Here is a 13,424-nt window from a genome sequence, read left to right on the forward strand (position 1 = left end):
ACACTAACAAAAGTTAGTTTCAAAGCGCACAGAAAGGAAAGGGAAAAGGGGTCGAGATTATAGGCTGTTCCGCTGCGGTAACTGTGACTGCCCAGGTACATCTGAGTGCACCTAAAAATGACACAAATAACCTGATTATCATAATAACCTAATAGTAGTGTGATCGTCCGAACAAAACGTGTTCATGCAAAGAAGGACGAATGCAGGTTTTTCTTTTAGCCCCGATAACGTCTCTTTCCGATTCATTATCTTTCATCTCTCTCTCTCATCCTCAACTCGACCTTTGTTCTTCTTGCCTTTCCGCTCCAGCTCATCTCTATCCCATCACCAAATCTTAAACACTAAACACTCAAAGATATAGCAATCGACCATCGACTTATCCCAATCTCTCGGATCTCTCTCAAAGATACAAGACCCGGTCTCACTTATCAATTGGAATCTCAGAGACAAAGATCATCCATCTCTTTCTCTTTGTCATTTCCACCTATTCAGTCATTCCACGGCATATAGATCAATAGATTGGATAGATCAGGATTAGGATTAGGATTCAATTTAGACTTACTTCACAACGAGAAGAACCATCAAGGAAGAACATTGATATCTCACATTTCATATAATCAATACAGTGCAAAGTACAATCTTCATATAATTCACTTCACCCAGCCCATCAACAGATCATCATTCATCGCAAGCTAGACTTTGTCTCTTGATCATCTTCACCTTTTCATCTTTCACCTCTCCACCCCCGTTTTTCTCACGGACGATCAATACCTTGATATATAAGATATCACTTCGTTTGTCTGAATCAAGAACAAATCAGCCTAAGTCAACAGGTGGGAATGGGATTTTGAATCGATTCGTCAGATAGGAATAAGAAGTAGAACAAGACTTCTCTCTTTCAGTGCATAGCACAAAGAACGAAAACGAAAACGAAAACCCGCATTTCGACCATCGTCAAGTAGGAGCAAACGAACGAGGCGAGACCCGTCTTTCCCACTCTTCCCGTTCTTACTTTGGTCTCGTGTTTCAACCATCTTCCCGTCTACTATATCCTTCCTACATACATAGAACATACATATATCTTTCTTGATATAACTATCTTCTTCCCTTCCTCAATATCATCTGGGAAATAATCCTTATCCACGTAATCCCTGTCAATTTTGATTCCAACCAAAACGGGACTCTCAACCGTCATCGACAATAGCAAGATAACGTTATCCTGACACCATTGTCTGATCATCCCGTACCACACTCACTCAACCACAATCACAATCATTTCACCAAACTAGATAGTCTCATCAACCCGTTGATCTCTCTGGGCAATTAGGACAAGGATCTGCATCAACGGTGACTCGGCATAACACAACTAGTATCATACCATCCCATCCACCACGCTGCGCACACTGTCTGTCCCCTGGTGAGATATAGTTATAAAGGTGGAGCAACAAAGGACAGAAAGCTTTATCAATTCCTCTTCAACACCTTATCCCTATCTTCAGGCCAAAATGCTCCTCCGTCTGCTACCTCAGCCTACTTTGGAAAACCCTTCACCTCTTACTATCCTATTCACCTTACCCCTACCCAGCCACCCATATATGTGAGTACCCCTTGACGCTACGATATTTTGATGTTAAGCTGACGAGACCATCTGTTCCTATTATGCCAGATCTCGCTCACTGCCTCTCCCACCTGCACTTCTCGCTCACAGAGCATTGTGCCTTCAGGAGGATATTGATTGCCCCAATGTCCTCTTAGGGGAGAAATCGAGCTGGATATGCGGTATCATTGACGATGTTACTTTCTCCTTACCTTCATCGTCAATCACCGTCAACTTCATCGACGGCTCATCCTCCACATTGCCCATTTCGATATCGTGTTCGGCGCAGTTACATCGGGTAGTCGAAGAAGTTCAACTTTCTTTTACTGCTCCTACCACCGTTCCCAACTCCCCTCGGTCGAGCATATCAAGTATCGCATCAACCTCATCAGCCTCATCATCCTCTGCTGCAAATTCATCTACTCCTCGTCGAACCCCCTCTTCACTCCTTCTCTCCCTTCTATCACCATTGCTCCCTAGCTCTTCAACATGCTCTCCTCCTCGACCTTCTCTCGCTGCTCCTCCCTGTGCTCCCGCTCGAGTACATCGACGAGCAGCACGATCATTACTCGTCGACACCTACAGACGATACGTTCTTCCTTTACTCAAGGAACAGTTACCATGCTCCTACTTCCCTTGGGCAGTCGCTTCGGAAACTTTCAGACAAATGGAGGAGTTCTCGAAAGTCCAATCTGAGATCAACCGAATAATCGATGGCTGCGGTATCACCCGTGACATCTTGGACAGGAGGAAGGCCAACTCTAGTGTATCCCGAATTCGATCTTCCTCTTCGTCATCATTGCAATCCATGTCCGATGACGAATCGGATTCCGACTCCACTCCTTCACCTGTCACACCATCCACATCTGTCTTCTCAACATGCGCTTCTTCTCCCTCATCAACCTCGTCTAGGAATTTGGCAGTATCGCCTCGAGAATTTTTACTTTCCATTCCACCCGCTCATGCTTTACCTGCCAAGGATCAAATGGCCTATAGCTCCCAGCTCGCTCGTCTTACCCAGATCGCCTCGAGGATAAGCCAAATTAAAAAGCTCAGCATGCGCTACGAGAGGGAAGAAGGTAAACGAAGATGGTTGGAGGGTCTGGAGAGAGGTAGATTATCTGATAAATCCTTACGAACAGCTTTCTCCCTAGGCGAATATCCCAAAACATCAACTGCTCCCTCATGCTTTACGTCTGAAGTCATTAGATCATCAAGGTTACGACAATCATACACTGTTGAAGATCTAGAGAGGGAATTGGATGAGGAAAGTCAACTTCGACATCCTGCAATGATGGATATCTCCGATTCGGAAGAAGACGAAGAAGAAGAAGGTCCAATCACACCTCCTAAATCAAGATGCAGTTCATCGATCGATCGACCATTATCATCTACCGTCACCACCTCAATACACATTGACGTGGATGGTCTAAGAGGAACGTTACCTATTCAAAGACCGACATTGGAACGTAAACTCGCATTGATTACTCCTACTCCCGGTTTATACTCTGATGAAGATGAAGAGGAAGAAGAGGAAGATGTGATTTCCACCCCTATATCTTTATCTCCTCCTAGCATTACTAAGAAATTGGGTGCTTTGGATATTCTCCCTCTCCCTCTCCCTATCCCCATTCCTGGGGTCGGTGTTGTGAACAAGAAATCGTCAGGACATGTATCTCCTGAAATGGGGTATGAGGCGCAAGATGAGTTGGAAGAAGGTAATGAAGGTTGGAGAATATATGCGTAGATCTATGGATGTATGCTCGCTTAATCATGTTCGTAGGATTGGACAATATTCTTTTGGATTTTTCTTTTTGATCATCATCATTTAGGGGATACAAGTTTGGACAATAGCTACCTAGTATATATCTATATTTTATATCTTCTTACTAAAATCTTTTCTTGGCACTGTACAAATAGTACATCAATACGATCTATCTCAAGTTGTATATATAGGACATTATCTTCGTATTCGGACTTTTGACCGTTTTATCTGGAATTACTGGTATATTTGTTCATATAGGTGTATATATTCATGTATTCATTTGGAGTACTCCACGTATCAATCTTATCGAATCATAATAGCACATCCTAAGCTGACTTCTCACATCGTCCTTTCGACGTGAAGTACATTTCTTACTGTATGAGAAAAACTGTATGATTGAATGAATGCAGCTGAGACAAACAACAGAGATAAAAAAAAAATACGAAGATAAACATGCAATTTTAAAGTTGAACAGATGAATAACGTTATACGCCACCCAGGTCACAAGTCGAGTTACGAGTTACGAGTTACGGGTGACACGGTAGGTACGGTAGGTACGTGACGTAAGGAATGATAGTCGTACAACGTTGCGTGGGTTGGGTTGATAAGGTGAGAGCACAATTCTGTACAGATACCTTATCGTGTTGGGCGGGATCGGAAGGGGAAGGATCGGATCGGATGAGATGAGCATGAGTTAACTTTATTACTCACCATGGACCTAAATCACGGTGACAATCAATTCAAACTACAGTGCATGCCATTAAAAGGTATAAGGTATAGAGTGAAATGCAGATATATCTGATTACTATAGAAGATAATAGATAGGCGAGGATATGTCATAATAGAATATGCTGATTGTGGTTATGAAACGAATTTGATTTTACTCTATATTTTCTAGCAAATCGGATATTTCAATCACCAAAAACTTGGATCCGACTTATGATAATCCCGCGACGCACGCTTCGAAAGTCAGGAAAATGACCATATTCGTCTATGTACGCTCGACGATGTTAGCGATAAGCATCCGTGAAGACTGTACTATAGATGTAGGATAAGATGACAGATAAGACTTACAGGTACAGCTCTATCAGACGACAGGATAACGACCAAAAATTAGCTCAATTTGTGTTCTAGTCTATCAGGCACCAACCAACTATGATGTACCTACCTTATCAACGTCGGACCCAAACCAGCAAACATGACTTTCCATCCTTCCTGCCTTACAGCATCCGTAGCCACTTTCCATAGAGTGGGACGTACAGATACAGCTCTATTCGAAGGGTTTGACGGGCTATCGGAGGGCCATGAAGCTGATTGGATTCGAGTTTTGAATACGTCTATTGGGAATGTTGCCTAGATACACAAAGCATGGTCAAGCGCAACTCATTGTGAAGTTTTACTCAATCAATCGGATTCGTAATCCTCATGAGAATGACCAGATCATTCCCCACATACACACGAGCAAACAAAGAAATTTGCATCTTACGCCTTGCACGTCGGTGTATAGGCGGATGAGTATGAGAGATCAATGACACTTACTAGCCATGCTGTCACTCCAGCTATCCCACCAGCCGCCATCAATTCCGGCCAGCTCAATCCACTCGATAATTCCATCTCAGCTTCGTCAATTAACGTGTGTCCCTCGTGTTTGCGTTTGTTCTCGGGTAAAGGAGGCGTTTTCATGTACTTGAATAGACGCAAGGTCGCTTCGTAGCTGAAAAGGTCATATCATACATTATAAGATATCATACTTCCGTCCGTCCAACCTTCCTTCTTGCATCTTTTAGTTGGAGGGGCTGACCACTCACGTGAAGAAGTATGGTCCATAAGCCAAATCTCTCAGTGCAGTTGCGTTAAAACCCCTGAACAGTCCTCTAAATCCATCCGTGCGTATTATGTGCTTGATCACTCCCAGTGTTGAGGTATTCACGTGTGGAGGGGCGGATTGCTCGCGGATCTGAAGGGTAAAAAGCATACGATTATCAGTCATCAATCGAACATGAATAGCGAGATCATAAAAGGAGGTCGCGATTTTCAGTTGGATGATCAGAACATACTTTTATCAACTCGATTGGACAAGTCAAAGTCCTATGACAAACGAGATCGTTAGTCCTCATTTTTCAAATAAGATATCCGCAAAGATCGGTATATGTATGTTACAATGGGATCATAACTCACGCAGCGACAACACCACTTCCTGCTCCTGCTAAGAATATCTGACCTAGATTTGGTTCGTTGATTTGGTCGGGTGATAACTGAAGTTTCATAAAAAACGAATATGATGTGAAAACCACTCCATTTATCTAACCAAACTGCCTATTTAGCTGGATCCCATGAATGATTTACACACAAATAATGGGTTGGTTACTTACGAATGCTATTCCAGCCTATTTTATCACAAGGTCAGATACACAAAGCCTATCAGCCGTTGCTCTCAAATTTAAAATGGTACTCAGTAGATGGAACTGACCATCGGTGATGTAACGCCTTTGAACAACCCTTTTACTTTCTCTTCCTTCACTATCGCTCCTGTATCACATCCATCCTATCAGTCCCGGTGTATTTGACGATCATATAGGTCGATGAGACACATACCTAGAGCGCCAAAAGTCGATTTATACCTCCTCGCATACTCTGGAGTCTGATATCGTACTTTGACGACATCGAATGGTTGTCCAACGACTAATCCCGCTGCACCTATATTTCCAACGATCCACATCAATCAGCCAGATTTCTCGGATTTACGAATCATTTCAAGAGATTGGGGGAGGACACACCTGCTATTACACCTGCGGTGAAATCAACCATATGATGAATTTCGCCTAATTGATTTTCGAGAAAGTGATCTGTCAGCTAGCGATTCCTTTCACATTGAGATACATTATGAATGCGAAGGTCACCGCTCACCATTACCATTTCCATTACCGTTGCTTTTGCCTTTGCCTTTTCCATTTGCCTTCCCTGCATCAGTCACTACGTTCGCATCAGTGTGATGGGCATGAGGATGGGTGACACTCCTCGATGATTCGCCGAGACTATCTCCCGTCATATCTATACACTGTGTGTCAAATTTGCCCTTGATCCTTCTGAGATACTATAGTTTTAACCTTCTACGATAGTCCTATTTCGATATGTCGATTTTAGACCACAAGTGTAGTGCTGGTAGTTTCGTGTCTTCTGACTATTCACAATAGCAATTATAGATTTCTTCGTTAAGGTGGTCAATCCGTTCATCCACCTGACTTGATTTATATGAAAGAGATTAATGATATGTACAATGTATCAAGCCGTTCAAGCATTGTTTGTTCTTGATCTCTTGCCAGATTGTACAAAGCAAGACGAATGATGAGCAGGGGTATGCAATTGGGTATTGATGTTGAGCGTTGATGTCTGAATAAAGGAGAGGAGAAGTGCACAAGAGCGAATCGAATTAAGCGCGATTAACCGTATCCGCATCATCAGCATCATATCCCATATCTCATATGGTGGTACATGATCATCATCATATAATTACATATACATAATCAACACCAGCAATCAGTTCAGCGCATCACATCCATGATATGATGAACCTCGACGAAGAAGTCCGACTATGGACGACGAATGCCGAGCGGGAGAAGACCGAGAACCTAGCTACTCTGTATAGCATCATCGTCAGTTTGGAGTATCTAGAAAGAGCTTATGTGAGGGACTCGGTCAATGGGAAAGAGTAAGTATCTCATTGTATCCCTCTTACAAGGTGCTGATGGGTATGTACATATGATAGATACGCACCGGCATGTATCAAGCTGTTGGCTCAGTACAAGTCGTTAATGAAGCTTGTAGGGGATGAGATAGGAGGGGTGGAAATGTTTATGAAGCGGTTCAAGGTGAGTTCAGCTCATGATCACTACAAAGTACTTGATATACCTAGTGCAATCGAAGCTGACATGCAATGACCAATGTTGTCCTCAACATACAGATGGATCATCCCGCAGCATTACATCGTCTGACGGTTGGCGTACCAGCTACAGTCGAACATTCAGCTGAAGCTACGGATGGAGGGGCAGAAGCTGGTAAATGGGTCGCTGAGACTACTCAGGTGAGGAAGGGAATCTTCATTCAATGATCCCTATGCTTGCATCAGGAGCAATATACATTCCGCTATTCGATTCCAAACTACCTACCTTGTCCCGATCTTACATTTCTACTCACTGACATCGTCCTATTCCAGTCATTTATAACATTCATGGACGCTCTCAAACTCAACCTCAAAGCGAAAGATCAACTTCACCCTTTCCTTACAGATCTCATGAGTGGATATTCGAGGTTTAAGGGGAGTGGTGAATGGGAAGGTAGAGCTAAGATTTTGCATTGGTGAGTGACTACCTTGCAAATCTGGTGTGTAACACACGGAGAGCTAACTCGTTATGGTGGATAGGCTTATAACGCTCAATGCGATGAAAGCGAGCGATGAGATAACGGAAGAACAATCTAGGCAGGTGAGTGCACCGCCCTCTCTTGCCTGTTCAATATGACGTTACTGATATCTGTGGAATCTGTATTTGCCGACAGATGTTATTCGATATCGAAAACGCGTATAATGAATTTTTTAGATCATTAAGTAGTAGTAACAAGTCTACTTAGGTCCTCAAACTCTCAAATCGGTTGTATAATATTGGTATCATGGTATGCATTCGGAAGTACATTGCATAGTAGTAGGGATATCCACTCCTGACACACTAGATGAAGTGAAAGTATTAAACGATGGACTGGATAGGTGGACGTACAGAGGAAGAGTTGAAAGAGTTGAACAGGTTCTCTGGACTTTACAATCCTCCCCTGCAATCCCTCCATCTCTTCCCTCGATTCAACCAGACCATAACCATTATCTACCAAGAACGTAGAAAGACAATTCGATCAATCAACCCAGTGTTAAATCACACATCCATCTCATCTTTCGTCCCCCTTGCCTATCCGCACTTCGCATATCCCCCCTCATCAGCTCTCCCACCTCTTGAGAATCCTCTCATCGAGGGCGAGGGAAGGTCAGATCACACAGTAAGAACACAAAAGAGAAAAATCGGTATGAAGCAACGGGTAAAACATGACTCTAGATTCCGAAAGAAATCTCTTCGCCGATGTAATCTTTCTGAGATCAGAGGGATCAACTTCCATCTCCCACCCGATCTACAAAAGGCCAATAGGTGATCTCTGAGCTGTAAGGGAATATCAGAAAGGAGGTGAGAAAGAGAGAAATATAAAGGATGTCTAGCCTCTTCGTATAAGGGAAAAAAGGAATAGATCAAGTGTTTGGATAATTGTTGATGAAAAGGGTTTAGCAAAAACAGTCAAACCAAGAAGAAAGAAAATCAGGAGATTTTGGAGCAAAGCAAAACCCCATACCAAATCAGCTTTCATCCCTCTTCGATAAGAAGGATTAACCAAAAGCTTATATACTTTTTCACCCGGGTAAAAAAAGTGTATCTCCCTCTTTCCTTCTCATCCCCCTGTCCTCGCCAATACGATGATCTCCTAAACGCTAAGATTCACACCAATAACCCTCATTCATTCTCTCCGGGTTGATCGAACGTCAAGCGAATCTCCCAATGAACAATCCAACAAAAACAAAAGTAAAGTAATAAACAGAATAACCTTGAGATGTCCGAGAGATAAAGGGGGGTATGAGATGTTTTCTCCACTCTTGGAATGAGGTCAGACGAAGAAACGCGTTTTCCTGATATCCTCCTTTTCCTTGTAATCCAAGGGCAGAAGGATGTCTTTTTCTTTCTTCGCGCGATCTTCCGTAGTCCACCTGTGGTGGGTAGAAGAGGGAAGGAAAAGAAAGGTATGGAATTGCGCTCTAAATGATACCTTTGAATAATAATTTCTTATCCGTAAATAATAATCCCAGATCTTCGTCCGTCTTAAGAGACGAAGAATGATCATTTGTCCATAAGACCTGAACCCGCAGCTCATACTCGGATTTGTTATCGTGATGTAAAACGAGTATCGATCCTATCTGGAGAGATGCCTCAGGGCGCTGAATCAGACTGGATCGTATAGAGTCGGATAAAGGTTGATGAAGATGATCGTTTGGGCGATAAGGAAGTTACGTGGTTTATGAACTGTATACCAGCAAAAGTATCAGCATAGTTGTGCGTCATTCGACACGGCCTTTTCTGTATACATAATCGGGAGAAGATCTTCCCGTATATCTGTCTACTACTTGAGTTGGATGTGCACTTCCACACAAACACTTCATACCCCATTCACCATAAGATACCAAACTCACCTTAGGGTTAGATATGTCTCTCGACTAATTCCCCCGCCCTTCCTATTCCAGCCATCCCATAAAGAAGGAAGAAGTATCTCTGAGAACGCATACCCCTCCTAATCTCATGGACGATCAATCCTTACTACTCTACTCTATTAATGGGATTTGATGAAAGGGGGGAAACGGAGATTGGAGAAGTGAATCCATGGTTCAATCAACCCAGAGAGAAGGTGTCGGGAATGGGGAATCCTCAGGGCTCAGGAGAAAGTATCGGGAAGATGGAAAGAGGATGAGAAGAGGGGAGGATCTGGAGATGGGATGCTTGCTTTGTATGTATGCATATCGGAGAGAGAAGCAAGTTTGATAACGTAGCAGTGTGCGGTATGGTATGGTCGGGTTGACGCTTGGGACTGTTTCAGACGACGCGAAGCAAAAGGTTGATCGCAGGGTAAGACATTTCCGACGGAACGATCAGCTCATACACGCGAATGACTTTGCGATGTTGGCAGTTCTTGCAGCTTTGCATCTCCTTTGATCCCCTCACCGAGTGAACAGTCCTTTGTATACGTCCGGCGATGATGCTAAGCAAATGCGAAACAGAGAGCTACTGCGACATTCAGTCAGATCCTTTCTCAGTGCCGAGTTTGAGCTTCTCGCACCAATGAGTACCCACGGGTCTGTATCATGGCACATAACATATAGAAACTTACACATACTAGTACTTTGCTCCCTCACATCCACCCCTCGATCCTCTCTATCTCTCGTCAATCGGGGTCGAAGGTGGATCCGCACTCGCTTCATCAGCTTGAGAAAGTTAGAGATGATTTACTATGGAAACTCGAAAAGAGTAAATCGGAATAGAAAAATCTCGGAGGAAAGAACAAATCTCATCAGAGAGTTTGGAAAGTGCTCAAAGACAATTGGATTTCTCCCAAGGTACAAGCGAGTATCTGGCTCATCCGAATAATTGGCTATCCCACGAAAATGCTAATCTCCGCGATAGATGTGCCCCAGGGGAGAATTATATCGTCGATCTCAGAGGTCAATTGAGGGACGATGCGGAATTTTTCGGTCGAGCTGCTACTGAAATGAGTGAGCTGAGAAGGACTAATGATGCGTTGAGGGAGATAAACGATAGTCTTGTGAGTCGGATCCAAATGAACACAGAATGAGTGATTGGTGTAGTCTAGACCCAGATCGCGTTTCTACATGAAAATTTCATGCATATCCTCATACAAGATTGCTCAATGTTCATCTCAATCTCCTCTGAAGTACATGTCCCAGCCAAATGATACCACGCAGCACAGCATGATCAAAACTTCTCAATCCCTTATTTTACCTTTCATCCCCTCTCAAGCTGTGCAAAATCGACGTCCGATAATAAGTGACGAATGCGCGAATGTGATAACTGATCAAAGCACGTTTCGGACCCATCTTACCTTTGTTGTCCCTCGTATCTTCTGGAAGTTGCGTCAGCGACCGAGAGAAGACGTTGACAGACTGCTCTCACATACATATAACTGATCACGAACTTGGTCATCGCAATCTTCTCGCCACTCTACCAGCTTTTCTTATTTCTTCATTTCAACATATTGACGACCATCACTGACATAAAGTCATACAATCATCATGGAATCGTACCTCCCAGCTATCCCCTCGGAAGCTCCTCCATCATCCGCTCACTCCGAGGCACCACGACACTCGTCATTCAGTCCTGAGTTTGGTCTACCATTTTACACCAGAGGTACAAACACGTATTACGGTACACCTCGTACTTTACTCGCAGCCCAATTCCCTGCTCAAGAGACTTTCTCAGAGCGAGCAGCCACCTCTACATCGACCGAGCGTGAACTTGAACATGAACATGAAGATCTTGAACCTAACTTTACTATCATCCCGAGAGATGAGCATTCGGAACTCTCGATCGACTTCAAGGACGATCAGGACCTCCATTCGATAGCAATTGCTATATCAAAGAAAGGACATCGAGAGCCTAATGAGAATGATACGATCCATCCCAGCTCACAAGTACAAGATGGATGTATCCTCTTTGCCAAGCTATCTATGGCACCCGGAATGTTCTGATCAAGCTGCTTTACCTCTCAATGCATCTCAAAGTCTTGAAGAGGCTGAATGGTAAGATGTAGCATCAGATATACACCTTGTATCCGGAAACGGTTGATCAAAGTGGAGAAACTGATTCGGAATCTGCAGTATATCAGATGGATGAATGGGCGAGTTAAGTCGCGGTGCCAATGCGAATATTCTGATTATTTGTACTTATTACTTCTATATCTGTATACCTTCACTGTTTGTAGATACATCCATACCTATCTGATCACACAGATATATAGCTCATTACTCTACGGTCAACCTATTGACGATCATGTAAAGTAATATAACAAACTTACGCACGGACCCCCTTTCTCGTCAATTTGTCATCGATTTTTACCCAACTTTCTTCCCGAACCCATCTAAACTCCCACCAGACGTTCCCCCTAACCAACTAAACCAGATTGCTCATGTACAGACAACCTATTTCCCGATTATCCTTGCGAATTTCCAGACTGCCAAAAGTATATGAAGGCGATTGCAAGGCATATATTTCATCTACGGCCATAGAACCCAAAAAGCACCGCATCCCGTCCGCTCTGCGAAGTTAACTTGGGTATCGCTCGGTTAGTACCAAGGTGGGGGACCACTTGGGAATCCCGGGTGCTGTAGTTTTTGTTCTTATCGCTTTTTTCGATTCAAAAGAATCAAAGAAAGAATCGTCTTTTTATCGATGTTATCTGGGTTGTAAATGTGTTTTTTGGATGTCAAAGGAGGTGAAGGTGGGTAGGATGATGGTAGATCAGGGTCGATGTGTATGCATGTGTGTAGAGGTGGCCTGTGTGTTTTTGATGGTTGTTGGGGTCGTTAGGTGAATTTGATCGGTGGTCACCGACGCGCAATAACAAGATGTTGAAATGACGAAACAAGTTAACTGTAATCTTATGACTGATTCCGTATTCTCTGATCTGTCAGGATCTCTTCAATCAATCTGGCTACACCCTCATTCTGGTTATCGGTCATCTCCAAGCTACTTCAGGTTAAGTCAGAAGGGAAACTTGGTTCTCAGATCAAGATGAGTTCAGCGTACGGTGATGCCTATGCGGTCAAGATGACTTCGGGTGTCTTGGTAACTTGGTGAGTCTGTTTGTTCAGCTATTCCTCAACCTGTCGTCCTACATCAACGGATCTTGATTGGCTCAGATCAGATATGAGGCTTGTCACTTGCTAATCGATGAAATCATGTAGCGACTCGGCGGCGAAACAAATCTTACTTCATTTAGATTCGATGAGAGACGGTCCTTATAAATTCATGATTCGTGATGGCAAGTCTTTACTTCCCTGCTTAAATCACTGCTTCAGAGGCAGGTCCACCTTTACCTGGGCACCCACATCTCGACCTCGTGACTTAGGTATACGTCCACATTTTGATACACCGCTAACACTTTGCTGATCCTTCAGTTGACGAAACTCATATAATGATCAAGAGAGAGTATGTAGAAGAGATCAAAGAGTTGTTACAAGATGAGGTGAGTGCAACTTGTTTGAACGAGGACTGTATAAATACATCACAACGATCTTGGTACAAGGTCGATTATATGTATGTAATATGTGATAGGCGATAATATGCTGATTCATCTCGTTTGATATATTTGATAATACACAGTTAGAGAAAAATACATACATTCAAGATCCGAATTTATAACAGATCATCATCTACTCCTACTGTACTAACAAATTACCATTCAATACCT

At 43.2% G+C, this 13,424-nt stretch overlaps 5 protein-coding genes and 1 non-coding gene across 6 annotated transcripts; 5 read left to right on the plus strand and 1 right to left on the minus strand.

Moving 5' to 3' along the window:
* Positions 1-1,505: 1,505 nt before the first annotated feature.
* On the plus strand, positions 1,506-3,344 carry V865_006448 (uncharacterized protein; the record flags this gene model as incomplete). The annotated part of the gene is made up of 2 exons (XM_066230207.1): positions 1,506-1,597; positions 1,667-3,344. 2 exons carry the CDS (start codon positions 1,506-1,508, stop codon positions 3,342-3,344), a joined length of 1,770 nt encoding a protein of 589 aa, XP_066086304.1.
* Positions 3,345-4,526: 1,182 nt separating this feature from the next.
* On the minus strand, positions 4,527-6,411 carry V865_006449 (uncharacterized protein; the record flags this gene model as incomplete). Its single annotated transcript, XM_066230208.1, has 9 exons — positions 4,527-4,715; positions 4,902-5,076; positions 5,171-5,319; positions 5,420-5,450; positions 5,541-5,665; positions 5,833-5,891; positions 5,958-6,059; positions 6,140-6,184; positions 6,270-6,411. 9 exons carry the CDS (start codon positions 6,409-6,411, stop codon positions 4,527-4,529), a joined length of 1,017 nt encoding a protein of 338 aa, XP_066086305.1.
* A 514-nt stretch (positions 6,412-6,925) lies between these two features.
* On the plus strand, positions 6,926-7,988 carry V865_006450 (uncharacterized protein; the record flags this gene model as incomplete). Its single annotated transcript, XM_066230209.1, has 6 exons — positions 6,926-7,071; positions 7,129-7,231; positions 7,324-7,443; positions 7,576-7,718; positions 7,783-7,843; positions 7,917-7,988. 6 exons carry the CDS (start codon positions 6,926-6,928, stop codon positions 7,986-7,988), a joined length of 645 nt encoding a protein of 214 aa, XP_066086306.1.
* A 3,259-nt stretch (positions 7,989-11,247) lies between these two features.
* Positions 11,248-11,703, plus strand: V865_006451 (uncharacterized protein; the record flags this gene model as incomplete). The annotated part of the gene is made up of 1 exon (XM_066230210.1): positions 11,248-11,703. The coding sequence occupies one exon, from the start codon at positions 11,248-11,250 to the stop codon at positions 11,701-11,703; it is 456 nt and encodes a 151-aa protein (XP_066086307.1).
* Positions 11,704-12,229: 526 nt separating this feature from the next.
* On the plus strand, positions 12,230-12,344 carry V865_006452. The gene has a single exon (XR_010725595.1). It is a non-coding gene; the product is annotated as a 5S ribosomal RNA (ribosomal RNA).
* Positions 12,345-12,745: 401 nt separating this feature from the next.
* On the plus strand, positions 12,746-13,375 carry V865_006453 (uncharacterized protein; the record flags this gene model as incomplete). Its single annotated transcript, XM_066230211.1, has 4 exons — positions 12,746-12,807; positions 12,919-12,995; positions 13,132-13,199; positions 13,337-13,375. 4 exons carry the CDS (start codon positions 12,746-12,748, stop codon positions 13,373-13,375), a joined length of 246 nt encoding a protein of 81 aa, XP_066086308.1.
* Positions 13,376-13,424: the final 49 nt, after the last annotated feature.

The sequence above is a fragment of the Kwoniella europaea genome, chromosome 2, assembly GCF_036810445.1.
Source record: "Kwoniella europaea PYCC6329 chromosome 2, complete sequence".
Classification (NCBI taxonomy): domain Eukaryota; kingdom Fungi; phylum Basidiomycota; class Tremellomycetes; order Tremellales; family Cryptococcaceae; genus Kwoniella; species Kwoniella europaea.